Here is a 20,974-nt window from a genome sequence, read left to right as displayed (position 1 = left end):
TTAGAGTTTAAATATGGAATAAAATTTGCTGAGGTTATGAAAACAAACTCCTACAAAAGAGTTCTCATTCATTCTCAAAATGTTCTGCTGCAAATAACAGTCTGCACGTTCATAATAACTGCACAGAGTAGCAGCTAACAACTATTTTGATAATCAATGGATCAGCAATTAATCTACAGTCTCTACTGTATGTATATATATTGTAAATGCAAAATAAAATACGTAAATGTTATACATTGGGTGCAAAGATGTTTTCCCCATCAATTAATCAATATAATTGATGGGAAAAACTTTTGTGCACCCAATGTATACCATTTTTATTTTATTTGATAATTGATTATATTGACCAAAAAAAAGGAGTTATTTCAAAATGAAAAATCAACAAACAAAAAAAACCCGGTTCTTACCAGCTGTCGAAAATGCTAAACTTTGAACTTTGAGAATGTTGTGGCCTGGATCTTATCAGAGCTGGGATGTGGACATGTTTGCACTCCTGTAATGTCAAGGGTCAAGAGCCAGGCAAGGAGCCGCCTTTGTTATTAATATATGCCACTCACAAGACGAGTAGAAGGGAAAATACACAGCCATGATCTGAATCAGCTGCCTTTCACAGACAGCCTTGAGTCCGTGAAGAGAGAAGCCAAAGTATCATCTACCCACACAGCGCACCACTATGTCTGGAAAGTGATAACACTGCATGTCCTCTCTTCAATTATACTGCAGTCAGACTGCATTTCTTTCAGTATGCATCACAACTGAACTGTTACAGAGTACAGCCACATTTAAGATCAGTTTTAGTTGGAAATACCAATTGGAAATTTTCATCACATTAATGTGCCCAAAGCTTTAGACTTACTCGATGCAAAAACCTGATAACAGATGCTTTGAAAAACGCAAACTCATTTCATGCATCGTTGCATTCCAAACTTTGTCAGACTGCAATGCATAATGCAAACATAGGTACTGCATTTTCAGCGTTGCCACAAGGGGCACTGTAGTGGTTATTAGAATAAATGTCTTATTTTGCATCTAAACTACTGTTATGACAGAAGCTCAATTCGTTTAAGTTAATTGAGTCACTTATTTACTTAAATAAAGATGTTTGTCACTATTGTTTCGACACATTTCCAGAAATTTGTGTTTTTCCTAGTTTTATTGTAAAATTAAGTTAAATTTAATGTTGTCAGCCTAATTTACATGCTTTTATGCAAAACAATATAAATTTAGCATTGAGATAAATGTTCTGATTTTGAAATTAAATAATAGCATCTTCACTGTTTATCTTTAATTCAACAGTGTAGTTATCTACTTTAAACCGGGTGCACACTGTGCGATTTATTATAGTCCTTTACGATAGTTCCTCGTCAGATTGTACGAACATGATCATCGCTGTAAGCCATGTCACACTGTAAGATCTCAGTTGTCATTGATGTCAGACTGTACGACAGTCAAGATCACGCACGCAAGAAAACTTGTCCGGAGTTTTACATCAATCAATGACAGGTTCGGTGACAGTTACACGCGGGATTGAAATGGTAGCTACAAAGAAATCTCTAATGTTCATTTTGGTCATGGCTTGTCTTGAAAAACAAAGACAATTTGACGGTCGTCGTAGGAGAAGTCACACTGCAAGACTGTGAGTCAAATCTTCTGACACTGCCAGAATTTCGTCGGAGGTAAAATTTGATCTCAATGGTCATTATTTGGCTGTCGGTGAACATGTCAAACTAACGATCAAGGATTTTAGCCTAGGATCAGAGGAATCTTTTAGGATTTGCTAAATTTGTCTCAGACGGCCAAATCGTGGCCAAAATCGTACAGTGTGCACCTGGCTTTAGTTAGTAGCTTGCAGTGTTGTTAACTTTTAAAAGGGTTTGACTAGTTGAACTACCATATTTTTAGTCGTTTTACCAAGTTTTTTTATCATCTAAAATGTGCCGTGAATTCAAGTATTTTAGCATACCGTTTGGTTACACTTTATTTGGATGGTCCACTTTAGATATTCTACTAACTTTGCAACTACATGTCAACTAACTCTCATTAGAGTATTAGTAGGATATAAGGTTAGGGTTAGGAACCTTTTCATAGTTCCTAGCCCAGACAGCAAAGATAAGGGGCTTTCGCACCGGTAGTTCTAGGAATTTAGTTCTAGGAACTAACCACCAGGATGGTTCCCCGAGCACTAATGGTTCCCCTAGGAACGTTTTCTGGTTGCATTCGCACTGTCCGCCAGTAGGAACTCTGAAGTGACTTAAGCCGCGCTTGTTGTTGTGACTTTTATTTTGACTGCGCGGCGGACCTTTATTTTGACGACGCTGAGAAACGCCAGAGCCTGAGCAAACAAATAATGCTCGCATTCTCCGTGTTCATTAGTATACGATCTGTCTAACAGTCCTGTCTAATATGTTATTAGATAGAACTATCATACATAGAAAGTTGACAGTAATGAAAAGTTAGTAGCGTATGCCGTGTGGTTGATGTCCAGTGATGCTAGCTGAGCAGAAATACATAATCATGTTTCGCTTGGTCCCCTCAAAGTTGCGTTGGATTTTCTCCTCAGCGTAAAGGTTAAGAGGCCCATCAATAGCCGCTTTCCGACCGGAGGGACTTTTGCAGTTCCTAGAACCTAACGTTCCTATAACCTTTTTTTTCGCGTGTTCCGACCGGACTAAGTTGGGGATTTTTTAGTTCCTCAGACCGTAGTTCCTATAACTCTTTCAGTACCTAGTCTAGAGCGAGGACTTTTTTAGTTCCCTTTCCCTAGGTCTACGTTGATTGGTTCAACTTATAAGTCACGCCCAGTGTCAACACATTTTATTCACTGTCTGTTGCAATTCGCCTATGTATGCTATGCTAACTCATAACATAACGTTTTCAACCAGCTAATTGCTATGCTTGCTAAACTTACCCGTCGTTTTGTTTGTCTCCTGCGCTCTGCTCTTCTATCTTCTTCCATTATATTACTTAAGATCATATTACGCTGGAGCCTTCGTCTTCTTTGTTTCTCTGTACAGAACTCAAGCATAGTCTTTAAACGCCGCCGTTCGTACTCGTAATTAAGGTCCCGGCAAGGCAGAACAGGAACATTCCGATAGCCTCCTCCACGCTGGTTTGTTGTTGTTGTATGTGGCGCCGCCGCCGTGCTTGCGTCACTCCCTTACCCCTCCTACCAGTTCCTATGGCCACTTGGCCAGTGCGAACGCAAACAGCAAAACCGAGTTTGGGGGAGAGTAGTTCTTAGAACTGTTTAGAAGTGGACAGTTCCTATAACTAAGTTCCTGTAACTACTTGGTCCGAAAGCGCCTTATTACTGTTATCCATGTTCGTAGAGTTAGTTTGTGGTGTAAATATATAGGCTATAATCTGTGTGTTTACACAGCCTTTTTTTTAAATGGCGGGTGCTGGTGTTTCGCGTGCGTTCGGCCAATCAGCGTACACTAACGTCACGGATAGTTCCTATGGTGCTGGTTTAGACCCTACTCTGAAGTAGGAGCTCAATTAGTTCCTTTAAAAGAGTTCCTAGAACTAAAATAGTTCCTAGTTCCTTCAGTGCGAACGCGCCAAAATCCGGGTACTTCCACCAATAGTTCTAGGAACTATGAAAAGGTTCCTCCGGTGCGAAAGCCCCTTTAGTCCGGTCGGAACACGCGAAAAAAAGGGTTATAGGAACGTTAGGTTCTAGGAACTGCAAAAGTCCCTCCGGTCGGAAAGCGGCTATTGTGTCGGCCCTGATCTGGGCCACATCTGGTACACTTGGATTCAACGCGTACCCGATGTGGCCCGAATCTGGACCGACACAATATGTTGCTGTTTGGGAGAACTAATGGCGGAAGTACTTGCTTTTTGGCGTGTTCGCACCACAGGAACTAGGAACAATTTTAGTTCAAGGAACTCCTTTTGGGGAACTAAATTAGCTCCTACTTCAGAGTAGGGTCTAAACCAGCACAATATGAACTATATAGCTCAGCTAGCAACATTGGGCATCTACCACGAGGCAAATGCTAATAGCTTTTCATATACTGTTTACTTTCTTTGAACAAAAGTTCTATCTAATAACATACTAGACAGGACTGTTAAACAGATCGCACAACTAATAAAGACGGAGAATGGGAGCGCTGTGGGCTCAGGCGTTCTAAAATAAATCTCCACCGTGCCGTCAAAATAAAGGTCACTCACAACAACAAGCGCGGCTTACGCCACTTCAGAGTTCCTACTGGCGGTGTGAATGCAACCAGGAAAATGACCCTAGGGTAACATTTAGTTCAACCTATAATCAAGTGCAACTTTTTTTCTGGAAAATGCAGTACTTTAAATGTTGAGTAGCTTGTAGCTTGGCAAGCTACAGTTTTAATGTAGCTTCCCCAGCACTGGTTCGGCATGATAAATGACTTGATGACTAAGATAGTGACCTGATGCAGAAGGAATGCAGGCATCAGACTGGGGGAATGTGGGAGATAAACTCCTTTCAGGTGAAATTGAGATCTGGACTTCACACCACACTTTTAGGGAAATGGTAACATTTTACAGAGTCTGGTAGACCATGCGAAATATGAATCTCCAGTCCTCTGTGTGGTTTCCCCGACATTTCTTGGCAGCCGAATGCAAACAGAAGAGTTGTCTCTGGGGCTCTCACGTGCTTTCTTTGTGCTCAGAAAACCTAAACAAAAACCAAAAAGGCTTGAGCTTAGCTGAAAAGAGCAGATTTCTTCTGGCTGAAGAGGCAGTGGTTGTGTTTTGGTTGTGGCAAATGTTGCTGTTTGTTATATTTAAAAAGATGTACAAGTTGCAGTGCACCAGTTTGACAAAAATAAAGGTTTTCTCAACAATCCCATAGAAGAACCATTTTTAGTTCGCCAAAAAAAACTTTCAATGAACAGTTCTTAAAATAACCATTTTATTTTAGTGTGAAGAACATTTTAAAAATCTAAAAGAACCTTTTTCCACTATAAAGAACCTTTCGGCCAATGGAAAGGTTCCATGGATGTTAAAGGTTCTTCATGAAACCATTGATCCCAATAAAGAACCTTTATTTTTAAGAGTGTAGCACTTGAGTAGCTTTAATAACAATTGTAGATGCTAATCGTGTATTTCTTTGAGTCATTAATCTAGATCTGTTATGATCATAATATGTATCATGATGAATGATTATGTTTCCCACCAAATTCAAGTTGGGAATCTTTTCTTTTACATGCAAGAGCTCTAGTTATATTACTGGAATTACATAAGCTACTGTATAATGGATGTTTGTGAAATTTAAACTGGAGTAACTTGCTTAAAAAAGGCATTGGTAAAATCTGCAAGAACTGTGTTCTTCCTGCATTTTCCTACTGCAGTGTTACACAAGACATCCTGTGCCATGATGCCCCGCAGTGCGATTGGGTCCCCACAAATCTCCAACAGCTCTCTGAAGTTAAAGGAAACCGTGTACGCAGGTCCACCTCTGCTGAAATGGTTCACATGAAATATCTATTGAAACAAACAATTTATCATTTACAAAAGGGTTTCCCAAACAGGGGTCCGTGAGGGAAATGCAGGAGGTTAGTGAGTTAATGAAAAGCTATGAAATATATCTAATCAAAACACAATGAACAAAACAAAGGCTGTGATTTAATTGATGTATACAGTCTGTTGTGCTGCGTTTTTCAGAGTGAAGAGTGGCACTGTGTTCATTTACGTGTACAGCTTATAATGCAGTGTTTTCAAAGTGACTGAAGTTTGGGAACCCCTGATTTACAAAATCATGGACATATGAAAACTGCAATGACCCAACAGGAGCTAAAGAGTGGGGTAGGGGACCAAACAAGACCAAGAATGGAAAAATTGGAAAATTCCTTCCAGAAGCACTATAGACAGCTGATATAATGTGACTGGTGACCAGAAGATACTCCACTAGCTTCACTACCCTTGTCTGGTACCTTCATCTTCAGGTCTGAGGATCACATATCCATATGCTTTCTTCAGATCAGCAGCCGGAACATTCTTTGCAACAATTCTTTGATATTTGAGATTACTCTGATATCCAAGTCTCTATCCCAAATGGTTTGGCGTCACCTATCCTTGACAAACTTCAAAAGCTTTCTTTTCTAAACCCTACGGCACCCAACACACATCAAAATCCTTTTAAAATAATTATGACAGCCCTTAGCCTATGAAAAACATCCTGGAACTCGCCCTCCAACCTTACACATGCACTCAGGACAATTTGATTACCTAACCGATGCGCCTCAATAGGTTTAGAAGCTTTATCTACTCAGTTTTGAAGCCTACCCTGAGGTTCCTTTGGCAATGAATGGTGGTTAGTAGAATGCTGCTGACCCTCTGGGCTTGATCTCATCTTTTAAACACAGAGTTCACTTTGCGTTTAAGGTTTTCCAGACACAAAGGCTCCATAACGTGGTGTTAGTTGTATTGTAATGACACATGGATGAATACCAGGAAGAGGAATGCGAGTTAGCTCAATGATAATGTCAACTATGTGGGTACAGGAAAGAGGAGAGTTGTGTTTGCGTCTGGTATAGTCATGTGGTTTTACGCACGTAGAACAGGAGCATTGTTTGGACCAAGGTTTAAGGGTGAATATAGAGGAAGGCAGCTGTTTACAGAGGCTGAAAGTCTTTGTTCCCTTCAAATCAATGTCACATAAAGTGACAACTGTGGGACATCAGTTTATGAATATATAATCAAGCAAATTACAGAGTGCTGATGCAGAAAACAAACATCTCAATTAAAATGAGAGAATATGAATCCTTCGGGGGAAAAGTGATTGATTTTATGCCCATTTTCTTTTGTTTGTGTGTGTGTGTGTATGTCCCCACAAAGATGTCAATAACCAAAAATCTTGCCCTTGTGGAGACATTTTTTGGTCCTCATGAGTAAAACAGCTTATAGATCAAACTAAATTATGTTTTTGTTAAAAATGTAAAAATGCAGAAAGGTATAGGCCTATCTGTGATGGGTAGGTTTAGATGTAGGGTTAGTGTAAGGGGATATTATATAAAATACAATATAAATATAATAATATAAAAATCATTATGTCTATGGAAAGTCCCCATAAAACATGAAACCACAATGCATGTGTGTGTGTGTGTGTGTGTTATAGCCAATCCCCCCCCCCCCCCCCCCCCCCCCCCCAAAAAAAAAATCCTACACTATTTACATGTATTTTCACATTTATTAAAATTATTATTATTCATTAGCCAGGCTGTGGGTAGATTTTTAAACTAACACTGTTAATTATGGAGCCAGATCAGACTCATTAATAATTCACGCAAAAAATACGATTCACACATGCGTAGACAATTTCACATGCGTGAAACCTAATTCACGTACACACAAAAAAAAATCACGTGCGTGAAAAAAAAACATATTCACAAAAAGCAATTCACATGCACAAAATAAAATTATATATTCATAAAATACATTTCACAAATGCAAAACACAATTCGTAGATATACAACTGTGCACAAAAACCTTTGAATCTTTAAAATGTACGAGTGTGTCCTTGAATTTGAATGTGCAAATCGTCATTCACGTACGAATCGCCTTGGATGTGTGTGTGTGTATTTTTGAGACTTTCCTGGCAGCGCTTACTCGTAAAACAGAGCAGTCGTACTCTTCAGCCAATCAGATTTAAGCTCATCAATCGACCAATCAGTATCACGTGAGGGCGGGCCTATCTGTATGTTACGTCATCAGCTTTCGACCAGTTCATGGCTGAGCAGAGGTAAGTGCAGTTAATCGTTCATTTCGGTGTTAACTGAAGTTAGAGATCAGTTGAAGCAATAGTTTATGAACTATTAACTGATGTAAGCAAGTGTTGTTGTAATCAGATGTCCCATATCGTGTCAAAAATGAAGAAGGATGATGCTTGTTTTGTTGTATTTTAGACAGCTCTCAGCTACAATCATCACGCTAATGATTGCAAAACAATCATCTGTGGTCAATACCCACCCTAGCTCTCTCAGCACTGGCCTCATCGAGATTGTTCTTATAATGGCGAATAGACCTTTTTAATGAGCACCCAGTGTTTATTTGCCATTTGTGTATGTTAAATTCTTGTTAACACTTGTTTCCCTGCATTTTTCAGGATTACTCACCTTTGGTGTGACATCTGGATAGCAGTCACAAACATCTTAATCCATGTTGTTTCTTTATTCTCTTTTATACTTTTGTTTTTATGTCTTAATTGGTAACACTTTACTATAACGTTTCATTAGTTAACATGAACTAATAATGAACTGCACGTAAACAGCCTTTAATTATTTTTTGTTAATGTTAATTTCAGCATTTACTAATACTTAATTAAAATCTTGTTAACATTAGTTAATGCACTGTAAAGTAACAATAAACAGCTATATTTTTAACTAATGTTAACAAAGATTATCAAACACCGCAACAAATGTATTGCTCATGGTTAGTTAATATACATTAAGTAATGTTATTGTACCATATTGTAGTGTTACCAATATTCAACATGCATTTCCTTATGTTTTGTGCTGTATTGTCATCTTAAGGTTTTTAAATAAGGTTTTTTATTGTCATCTTAAGGTCTCACAGGACAATATTGTGAAGCTTTAATTTTACTTTGCTTAGTAAAATAGGCAAATCTGATTTTGTGCTGATAAGACAAAGGTACTTATCATAGAGAGGCAATTAAGATTATGCGACTAAGATTACTCAGTAAACTCTATTCAAATACCATCACTTAATTTCCCACGTCCTCTGTCTGCACCTCTCGTACTATAGGTTGTTACTATTTTAAATATCAGGACAAAATCGGATATGTCCTAACAGAGAGGTCTACTGATGACTGGATTGAACACAATTCATTTGTTCACTTTTCACTTGATGTATTGCACTTATATTTATATACTTTAAAAGCAAAGTAGACTCTGACTGGATCTCACAACTCTGGAAGAGATGTATATTTCTCTGTACTGAATGTTCATGATCTTCATATGTAACAGGAACATTAATCATGATGAAGTCATTTTATATATATTTTATTCCCAAAGAATTTCGGAAACGTTAAAATTAATAAAACGTGTACATCAAATTTAACTATGTCTTTGAATCTTTTCATTCTGACAAGAACATTTAATAATGCATGCATAGCAAGGCTGTATTCCTAGAGCGTGTACATATAGTCCGCAGGAGACAAATGAATACAGTAACAATGCATCACTTTCAACCTCTTGTTGAAACAACTGTCAAAATGGTTGGCTTGCAACAGGACTGTTTTCAAAGATTTACAGTAGGAATGGTAAGATCACAGTTCTGGTTGTCTGCAACTTCATACATCATCTGTCTCGGAAATCTGAAACAATAAAACTACATAATATATGATGCTTAAAACAAAACATGTCTCCTATATATGCACGTCATTACATACATTATCATCAGTTGAATGTGTGGTGGACAGGACATGAAAATCCATCAATACTAAAAATAAATGTTTATGTTCACATGTGGACTGAACAGCAGTTAATAAACTATTGCATCAACTGATCTCAAGCTTCTTTAACTTCAGTTAACACAGAAATGAACGAGTAACTGCACTTACCTCTGCTCAGCCATGAACTGGTCGAAAGCTGATGACGTAACATGCAGGTAGGCCCGCCCTCATGTGATACTGATTGGTCGATTGATAAGCTTAAATCTGATTGGCTGAAGAGTACGACTGCTCTGTTTTACGAGTAAGCGCTGCCAGGAAAGTCTCAAAAATACACACACACACATCCAAGGCGATTCGTATGTGAATGACGATTTGCACATTCAAATTCAAGGACACACTCGTACATTTTAAAGATTCAAAGGTTTTTGTGCACAGTTGTATATCTACGAATTGTGTTTTGCATTTGTGAAATGTATTTTATGAATATATAATTTTATTTTGCGCATGTGAATTGCTTTTTGTGAATATATTTTTTTTTCACGCACGTGAATTTTTTTTGTGTGTACGTGAATTAGGTTTCACGCATGTGAAATTGTCTACGCATGTGTGAATCGTATTTTTTGCGTGAATTATTAATGAGTCTGATCTGGCTCCATAGTTAATTGGCCAAGCAGAGACTCTACTGGTCAATGCTGATTATCTCAAAAAGCTCAAATATCAGCCAAATCAATGGGCCAGCCCAATATATTGGTTTATCACTACTCATAACACGTCATTCAGTCAGGGTCCAAATGATGCTCTGTACAACGAAACACATTTTCTCAAAATAATCCAAACCAAACTTTTGTCTGGGGTGCTAAACCAACAACGCATTACTAATGATTCAGAACTAACAGTTTCGTTTTTTCAACACAAAGAGATACACTGCCCTGTACAGGGTCCACGACCACGAGGGCCATACAAAAAAACATATACGCAGTACAAAAAGCTGAAATAGGATGTAAGTAATTATTATAACAGAGGTAACGTTTCCGTCTGGTACAAAAGATAGAGATGAGAGCACAATAAACGGCTGACAGGTTGACAGACAGCCGTCGCCTCGCCCATCCCTGTCCTGCCATGCAAATGGAAAGTAGCTCGATCCATTATTTCCACTGATGTACTTCACTCAGTAGATAAATAATTAGGAAGGCTGCAAATATTTGGGTTTTGGCATGATCATCTGGCCATGCTTTCTAACTGGCAAATCACAAGCGCTGTAGTGAAGACTCCCTTGAACTGAGCAAACAGTACAGAATCCCTTGCACAACTCTCTGGAGGTCAAAGCATGAACTGCAACCTAGTGTAAAATCCGAGTAGGCTACACCAATAGGCAAGCTAAAGATGCCAACAAATTAAACAAATGTGTCATTTTAGGGTCCAAAATGTATCAAACTATGCACTATTAAAATGCAACTACCCCCCCAAAAAACACACACAAAAAAAAAAATTAAGGGGTTTAAAATCGATTTATCAAACAAAAGCCCCCAGAAATAGGAAACAAGAGATCCATGATCCATCCCAGACGCATTAATCCACACATCCCATTCTGTGCAACCCATCCGCATATAGTTAGAATGCCAGCTTAATTGTTTTAATTGCAATGCAGTAACAGCGTACTAAAAGAAAGGAGTCTTTTTAAATCAGGTTTGATTTATCTTACCAGTCGGTTGCCGACGTCTCGTTGATAACGTCCTGGTAGGCTGTTAAGAGGGCCAGTCTGTTCTTGCTGAGATTCACAGCCATGTTGCTGCCACTGCAATCATCCAGCCCTGTGTAGCAGTGATGATGAGGAGCGCGAGAGTCACTGCGGACGGAGCGCGAGAGGAGGAGGAGGAGGAGGAGGAGGAGGAGAGATGTTGCACGCTGAACAAAGAGACGCTACTGCCGCTCTGCTCCGACGCGCTGCGCGGTCCTAGTGCCTCTGAGTGAAGTGCGTTATTGTGTTCAAAACAGCTACAATGGAACGCAACCTTGTAAAATAAACTGTTTAACTGGTCATTTTAAAAACGCGATGCTTATGGAAGAGACGCAGAAGAAAGAGCAACGTCATCTGTTGCATGTGTTCATAGGCCATTAAAAACAGTGAATAGCCTAGGCTTTTGCCTATTGCCTATTGTATCATGGAATCTATATCAATATCATGTAATACAGTATTTAGTATTATATTTTCATACTAAATACTGTTTAGTGTAGGCTACAGTGTGTATGGGGCGTTGAAAATAAACTGCATTAATTTTGTCAGATTTAGTCAAATAAGGTACAAGCTGTAGCCTACTTTTTATATAAGAATAAAAAGATTTTAAAGTCTTCTAAATATAATAATTGACAGGGATAGTCTACAATTCAAATATATATTCACTACCATTCAAAATTATACGGTCAGTAAGATTAAAAATAATCCTATTTTTATTCAGCAAGGACACAAAAGGACACAAAAGACACAAAAGGAAAAAAAGTGACAAAGATATTTATACAAAAGAAAGGTCACACAAGATTATTGTAAAATAAGTCTCTGATGTCCCCAAAGTGTGCATGTGAAGTTTTAGCCCCACGGATATTTATATAGCATGTTAAAATTGTCACTTTTTGAGGCTGAGCAAAAACACACCGTTTTTGTGTCTGTCGCTTTAAATGCAAATGAGCTGCTGCTCCCAGACCAGGGGGCGGAGCTTCAACAGTTTGTGTCCTTTTACCTTACACAGACATGCACTGGAAATTTCAATGTATATGTTCAAACCGGAGTCAGACAAAGATGGAGAGACTCAAGAAGAAGTGACAAATGTAGAATGCAACAGGACATTTCTGAATGGTTAGTTAATTAATTTATCTAGCTTATGTGTAGTTATCTTCTAGTCATTGATTGGCATATTCTGTCATGATAATCTATAAATAGCGTTCCAGGGATGGGTTTATGTAAATTCTAGGGTTAGTGATGGCACTAACCCGGGAGGAATGCCGTGTAGTCCCTACCAGCCGTTTGTTGTAGTCCTTAAAAAACGATTTCTTTAAAAGCAAATAAAACCCCTTTGCTTTGAACTTTGAGCTTTGTAACCTTGCAGATGTTGTTTATGCTCAAACAGCAACATTACACACTAACTACAGTTATAAAAGTGAAATCATAATCAACCACCCCTTTAAGAGTTGAAATAATAAGAAAAAATGTTTTTGAGCAGCAAATCAGCATATTAGAATCATTTCTGAAGGATCATTTGACACTAAAGACTGGAGTAATGACGCTGAAAGTTCAGCTGTGCATCACAGGAATAAATTACATTTTAAAATATATTAAGAAATATACATATAAAGCATATATATATATATATATAAGCATTTGTGTGTGTGTGTGTGTTTCACAATATTACTGTTTTTACTGTTTTTTTATCAAATAAATGCAACCTTGGTGATCATAAGATACAGTACTGTCAAAAAAATAAAAAAATGTAAAAGATGTAAAAAAAAAATTAAAATGTAAAACGATTTGAATGGTTGTGTTAATATAATAATAAGCAAAAAAAATAGTGCTTTTCCATTTCTCAAGGACGCTTAATATAACTTCATATATATACAGTTAAATCAGAGAAGCTGTAAAATCTTTATCAAAGTAATTTAAAATATATATAAAAAAATTACTAACAGCATTAGAGCAAAGCACAGCATAAATCATAAAGCTACAGCCAATGTCCCTCTTATGTCGGAGGTCTCTGAGATAAGTCTCTCAGGATTTTAATATTAATATTTCCCTTTATGATATGTGGCATTAGATGTGATGAGAAGGAGCTTTCAAGTTGTATGTGCTGGATGTATAGACTACGGCTGTATCTCAAAACATGCTGTGCCGCCTACCTAGACAGCATTTTCTGGGCTTTTGATCCCAAAATGTTTCCAGATGTCTGGGTCATAGTAGAAATGCCAAGCTCAAAAACATTGCCTATTTATTTAGTTTGTTGTGATTGAATGAGTTCAACTAGACCAAGTGGACCACACACTTCCAAATGCCAGCTACATTGTAAGGGCATTTCGGCATTATCCTGTTCTTCTGGGCAGCAACTAAGTCAAACATGAAAGATATCTTGTGTATGGTGGGAAAATCTCCATCCAATGCACACCTTATCCTATAGTATCCTGTACTTAACACCCTCTTAGAGCTCCATGGATTCGGTCCAATCCCATATAATGGCACAAGGCCAGGATCTGTCAGTCACAGCATGGGTCAGTGTGTGTAATGTATTCAACTACGGCACAGATTTCATCCATGATACACACACTTCCAGTAGGGTGCTGCTTTCCTGCTGAAAACAATTGCAGGCTGCAGCATATATAATCCCACGACCCAAAAACACACGTTTGCTGTGTCGCATAGGAAGATGGGCACACACACACACACACACACACACACACACACACACACACACACACACACACACACACACACACACACACACACACACACAAAAGCTAGTGCTAAGCCCTTCACCCTCCTCACAGCCCAGCCTCCACATTAATGGCCCACACACACAAACTCATACACACACACATTCACCTTCCACTGCAGTCTCATCCAATCAGGATCTGTGTTTGCCTCAGAGCTTCCCCTCCCCTTGGCTGCCCACTAAATGGGTTACCGTTAATTAATTCTTCTCACTCATCTGGTCCTTGGCGTCTCCGACTGCCTACAAAGGTAGCAATTATATTCCGTGGTGATGAGGATTGTTCTTAGGGAAGACATCTGTCCGGCAGAGCCTCGGCAGGCATCCAGAAGGAGGCATGAGGAGAGCTCTGCCATTCAGGAATACAACTTTGTGGGCACAATACAAGTCTCTGATTTATCTGCCATTGTGTGTTTAACAGCTCCTGACGTTTGCACCAGAGGTGATTGTTATCACCCAAACACATTCTCTTCAGCTTGCTATTAATTATCAGTTACAAATATACCACAAAGTAGCAATGCTGAAACTTGGTGTCAAAGCTGCCATGCAACTTTTTAATTTTTTGCACTAAAAGAAATCAATGATACTTTTGTATTGCTGATTCACTATAAAATATGTTAAAAAAAACTATTCTTAACTACTAAAATCTACTTTAAAGTCGGCATTAAACAAGTTGCGATAGTCTTTTCTTCCTTATTGTGATGCATATGCAAGTGAAACAAATTCTCGAACAAGAAGAAATGTAGGGCAGGGCTTAATTTTGGGAATCATCGGGAATTTATTGGATTGTTGTGGTTTCCTATTGGTCGATCTCATGTGAGTGACAGGATGTCCCGCCCTCACACCATTAAACACGTCATCAGAGAAAAGAAGGGATGTCGTTGCAAGAGGGAGGGGAAGTTATTTTGATTAAAGATTACAAGGGCACATGAACAAAAAAAAATCCTTTAAAATAAAAACTAATATTCCATTAAAAATTAGAATTGTCTGTTTTAATCAGTCCAATTGATTTCATGGTGACTTTAACTTCTACTTGTAACTTCTAACCTGAAAAAAATATATAATTAACAAAGTTTAGTTCTGGTTTAGTTATATTTACTTTAGAAAACGTTATATTTTCAATACCCAAATTCCCCATACATGTGCAATCTTTGATCATACCAAATTTAGGAATTCATTGTAATGCAGCAAAAGATACATTATGAGAAACACAAATGATTATTTCACCTTTCCTTTGTTCATTTGTCAAGTAAGAGACGCAATGAACGAAACTTTCAAGCCGATCTCACGGAAATTCTTACGGATTTTACGAGGTGGCTAATTCGTAACCAATTCATATGACCTTACTCGTACGATTTTTGCTAAATCGTACATATTTTACGAGTTGCCAAATTCGTATGAATGACCTACCCCTGACCCCGCCCCTAAACCTACCCATCACGTGGTTTAGACAAATCGTACGAATTCGTACGAGTGAGGTCATACGAATTCGTTCGAATTACCCACCTTTTAATCACTCGTACGAATTCGTACGAATTGGTCGTGAAATAGCATTGAAACTTTCATTAACGACCGATCACAATATGAAATGCTCCAGCAGGGTTTACAGAGTGCTGATTTACAGTCTACTGTTTCACTGTTTTTATTGTAAAACGTGTGCATTAGTGATTGGTATTTTGGAAAATTTTCAGAAAATTGGTATTTTCTGCAAGTTACATTGATAAGCCAGTAAGTGGCGACAAGTGACTGTCTTTATGGTTATTTGCTTGAATCATTCACTCAACCGATTTATTCCAGAAACATGGATTTCATTTGGCAGCAAAATTCTACTATTTTGTTTTGTTCGGAGATGTGTTTACTTCTGCTTGTTTTAAAGTAGTTTTATTTCGCAAACAGAGTAGGTGTATAAAATGTAATAAACCCAATTTTAAAAGAACTGTATAGCCATTCTAGAACTTCTGCCAATATTGGCCGATGAATAAAGGCGCGGTTACATTTTCACGAAATTCTGCAGGCGAAATACAGTATAGAAATACAGTCATCGCAATAGGAATCCACACGATCAGGACTTTCATGTGAGGGACAAGTGAGGCAAAATTTCCCTATACGCCTGACTCAAGTTTGTTTAAGATTTAACATGCAAATTTTCTGTGTTTACCAATATAAAACCAACTGTTTTGAAAGTGACATCTAACTGGTGCTTCATGCACTCTCTTGACAATGGACCTACTTCGCACATAAAATTTCACCGAAGTTCTGCCAATGTGAACTCTTTGCTAGCAATATATTTACCTGTTAAGCCCAAAGACAACCATAATTGGCATCTGTTTCCTGGCACTTAGAATCTCTCGGCTCCCTCCAACGATGAAAAGTCCTCTGCTTTCTTAATAGTTTTAGGATGTTTGCCTGTTCAAGCTGTTGGTGATAGATTAGGAATAGTAAACATTTTGCACCCTCCAAATTCATGAAAGTTCATCTATCGCACTCTCAGCTGCTGGCTTCCTATAAATGAACTGTCCAGACTGAGAACGCACCTCAAAAACCTTCTGATCGGCCAAACAAAGAATCTGACTGCGACCACTTCATATACTTCAGGGAAATATCTATAGATTTTCTACACCATTCTTTAAAATCGTTTAATTTAAAACTGTAAAAAATGTATTTGTGAAAACACTTTATAATAAAATTGTTCCATTAAATGTATTATACTATTATGGGATTTCAATTGCTCACCAACAGGCACAAGTATACAAAGTCCATGGTAAAACACGGTCCATGCAATGTTGTGCATTTTGAGATGGTGTAACAAAAACTTCATTTTTTCTTTCCATTCATGTCAAATGATCCAGTGTCACGAGATGAGTGATGAGTGATCAAATGACATTATGTGAACAGTATGGGAACATGGTTCTAGGAAATTTGATTAGTGCTGACAGTGGACTCCAGTCACCACCACAACACTTTACTCATTCACGCTCTACACAGGCACACACACACACACACAGACACACGCACGCGCACACGCACACACACACGCGGGCACACGCACACATGCAAGGTTTCAGGATCTTTGTGGGGGACTCTCCAAAAAAGTTTATTCAAGTGTGCAATTAGTATACTCCTTTTAAACTAAAAAAAGGATACTTTCAGTCTACTTTTTATGCATACAACAAACTATTCTGTGGGGCCATAAAAGTTTTGTGAAAATGATCAAAAATGCTGCCGCTGGCTGGCAACTTAAAAAAAAACAACAACAAAAAAAACGCTGGCAGGGAAAGAGTTAAAGTACAGTTAAAGTTAATATGCTAAATTAATTTTTACGTGACGTTTCAACATAAATGTGTGTCGGCAGTGTGCGTACGCAACCACCCTATAATGGTAAAAATCCACACTCCTTTTTTAAATCCCCATTAATCATAAGCAGTGTCTCAGAACAAGCCGTTTGCAGTTTCCATGCAATGTGGCGTCACATTACACAGGCCCCGCCCACGACTGCTCACGACTCTGCCCTATTAGCATAGACCCCGCCCTCAGTGAGCTGTACACAGTCAGCCATGTTTATCTCCTCGACAGAGCATTTAACAGCAGCATTCGAGTAAGAAATGTAAAGCTCTGGTTATTCAATCAAGAGCAGTGAGTGAATTTCAGTTTTTCTTTTGTTGTTTGATTCATATTAACAGCATAGAAGTACTGTATATTACGCTGCTGTCACTTTAATACACAGATCTAATATACACAAACGATTTCTTTACTTGCTGTTTATGTTCACAGACATAACCAACTGTTTATGTGAACTTTGTGTGTTTTCGACAGTTTAAGCGCAATAAGATGTGAAAGAGAACTTAGTTTAATTCTCAGGACGCCGTCTGACATCCAGCTTTCTGTGCGCGAGCTTCGGATGTGTGCGCTCAGAAAACCATATATCTGAAGTTTAGACTGATATGGCTTTAAAACGCATGCAGATAATAAACTTTCATGATGATGAACAACTGCAATGTCACGTGAGCGTGACCGCGATAGAGATGATAATCAAAACCAAACAGATGTTTTAGTTTTTGGCAGAGTATCTGAGGAACGAGCTGTAAAGGCTCCGCCCTCTTCTGGAAAGTAGGGTGGGAAGTAGCAGCTCATTTGCATTTAAAGATACATGCACAAAAACAGCATCTATATGCGTCCCAATTCGCATACTATCCGTCCTAAATAGTATTCGAAAATAGAATTAGTACCAAATCTAGTGTGTTGAAATGAGTGTTACAAAGAGACCCGGATGGTCTACTATTTCCGGCCAGACTCCGAAGTGCAGATCGATGCGCACTCTAACGGCTGTATTACCCACAACCCATCACGCTGTGGATGAGGATTCGATTAGAACTACAAACACGAGTAAAAAGTGTTAAAAAACTACAAACATGGAGGATGTACAAGTCCGGCGATTATGTAGAGAGGTTTGGAAAAAGGGGTTTGAGTGATTAATTATCAGTATCTAACCTGACGAAAATGTATTTATTCAATGTTGTCCACATTTCATCTGCAGCAGCATTGTGACCTTTTGTAATGATACGTTTGGCCATTAACTTTAACATGCATCATTATATTAAAATTGCAAACACATGAGCAGAGTCTCTGCATGAAAGACCCATGACTGGCAGATCAACGTGCCATACATTTCTCTCCGAAACGGTAGGAAATTAAATTAAATTGAATGTGGAGGATTTTGACTTAGACAAGATGACTGACAGGAAAGTTTAAACTGTGATAGGATGCACGTAAGCGACAGAGCGGTCCGGTATGATGACGAAGTAGTATGTCCCAAAGCTTACCTACTTTTTTGCTACACACTCAAAAGTATGTACTTTTTCTTTCCAAAAGAGTACATACTTTTAAGGCGTAGTATGTAGGCGACGCAGCGCATGTTTTTCCTTCCACTCAAAAATGGTCATTTGCAACATGGTATAATAAATGATCTGTAGGGTATTTTTAACTGAAACTTCACAGACACACTCTGGGGACACCTGAGACTTATATTACATCTTGTAAAAAGGGGCATAATAGGTCCGCTTTAAAGGAATATTTCAAGTATAAAAATTAAGTGACGAAGTATGGTAACTTTGTCCTCAGCATTTTAAACCATCCAAGTTAGTGTGCACACATCAGGAGTAGTGAACACACACTGCAAACCGTGGACACACATCCGGAGCAGTGGGCAGCAATTTTGCTGTGGCGCCACCTGGGGAGCGATTGGGGGTTAGGTGTCTTGCTCAAGGGCATCTCAGTGGTTTCCTGCAGGTGTTGAGTATCTAACCCGCGACCTTCGGGTTACTAGTCTGGACTCTTTAACCATTAAGCATAGTATACTTAAAATGCAAAACATAGTATACTTAAAGTGCAAAAATAATACTAAACTATAGTATGATGTTAAGTTCACTTACAAGTACAAGTACTTGCAGACTGCAGTATAAACCTGCAAGTACTGTATCCGTGCAAGTTCTTTTTAAATTCATGTGCCATCGTAATTTTCGATCAAAATAACTTCCCTCTCACTTGCAGGGACATCTCTTTTCTTCTTTGATGACGTATCATGACGCGAGGGCGGTACATCCTGTCACTCGCATAAGATCACAGTAATAACAAACCACATCCATCCAATCAATTCCCCATGGACAAATCAAATCTCACCCTATTATTCCTTGTTCGAGAAGCCGCTTACTCAGTCTTGATATACGTCACAATAAGGAAGAAAAGACTACCCTCACGTCTTTGTGCATCCAAATACTTTCATGTTCGCCGTTTAGTTTGGATTTCAAATATTTGAAAGTAAGAGTTAGTAATATGTTAGATGGTGGTAAAGGGTTAAACCAGCACAGCAGCTCTGTGAAAATACAATCCACATACCAGACATATGAAAGCGAGACCCATGGAGAGCCTTTTAAGTTAAAACAAAGAGCCTGACCAGCGGAAAGACCTGTGGGTTATGTCCAAAAAAATAAAGCAGAGGGGAGGGGAACCATGCAATTGATTCAGTCCTACAACAAAAATCCTCTCATGAAACACTAGTAGGCTATTGTCTTATCTGAAGTACTTTCTAGATTGACAGTCAAATTTGACTAGTTTGATTCTAGGGACTGGTATAGGAATCTATGGACAAATCAACTTTGTAGGAAATGTTGATTAGGCCTGAAAATGTGTTAAATTTTATGTTTGGAAGTTTAATATTGGTAAGAGGTTATTGGGTAAACACGAGATTATATCGCCCCCTGGTGGCCACAGGCTGCTGCAACAGAAAGTTGAGAGTGCAGTCCCCTTACAAAAATTATCATACATTGTGTAGTTAATGCAGTTTGTTACTACCATAAATCCCGCTGTAGACCGTGAATAGGCAAGAAGCCATATTGAATTTTACGGAAATGAAAACAAGGCTGTGTGGGATAGATTTACCGTCTTCATGCGCTGTATAAAATGTAATAGATCACATCCGTTTTTCAAAGCTCACACCTCTACTTGAAGTTTTTTGGAAATATGTTTTGTCAGCTGAGCAATCGAAATGTTTTTAAACAAAAGTAGGCTACAATCCACTGAACACATAAGCCCACACTTCGTTTTCACCCGTTAATTTTTTTTTTTTTTTTACATGAATGACCATCTATTTAGCCCCCACTGTCAAATAAATAAATAGACAAAGCTTCTGCCACTTTAAAGATCACAATAATTTATTTTACAATAGCTATAGTTACTACAGTAAAATAATAAATTATGTGATCTCTTTAAAGTGTAAGAATCTTTCAGCAATTAAAATAACAGCATGCAAGTACATAATTTTTTATTATAAATATTCAGTGTTTAAACATGTCTGCGGTGGCAATCTGCCACAGAGTCCATGTTCCATTAGCATAGCATGCAAAATAAGAAAAAAAAATTATATATTTTTTAACCTGGTGGTATTACAACAGTTTATAGAACATTAAATAGGGATTAGCGTTCTGTTTGGCTGCCTTTCAAGTACAGAAATTAAATGAAAGAAAAATACAACCAACAGAATAATAAAGAATGATCATACAAATGTGTTTTACACAAGTAATTAATCATTAGCAAACCGAGTGAAAATTATTAAATA

The 20,974-nt window shown here is 38.2% G+C and overlaps 1 protein-coding gene across 7 annotated transcripts in view; it reads right to left on the bottom strand.

Moving 5' to 3' along the window:
* Window positions 1-11,257, bottom strand: part of dbn1 (drebrin 1) — a 92,452-nt gene extending 81,195 nt beyond the window's left edge. For 6 of the 7 annotated variants that reach the window (XM_056262295.1, XM_056262298.1, XM_056262300.1 and 3 more), the window contains exon 1: window positions 11,097-11,257. In XM_056262295.1, coding sequence (XP_056118270.1) covers window positions 11,097-11,179 — 83 coding nt within the window. In that variant the 5' untranslated portion in view covers window positions 11,180-11,257. The remainder of the gene's footprint in view (window positions 1-11,096) is intronic. The other variant, XM_056262299.1, reaches the window with a different exon arrangement.
* Window positions 11,258-20,974: the final 9,717 nt, after the last annotated feature.

Source organism: Rhinichthys klamathensis, unplaced genomic scaffold (assembly GCF_029890125.1).
Source record: "Rhinichthys klamathensis goyatoka isolate OS25496 unplaced genomic scaffold, OSU_Roscu_1.1 h1tg000191l_1, whole genome shotgun sequence".
Lineage (NCBI taxonomy): Eukaryota > Metazoa > Chordata > Actinopteri > Cypriniformes > Leuciscidae > Rhinichthys > Rhinichthys klamathensis.
Note: the sequence above shows the minus strand (reverse complement) of the source record. Positions and strands in the feature narration are given on the sequence as shown.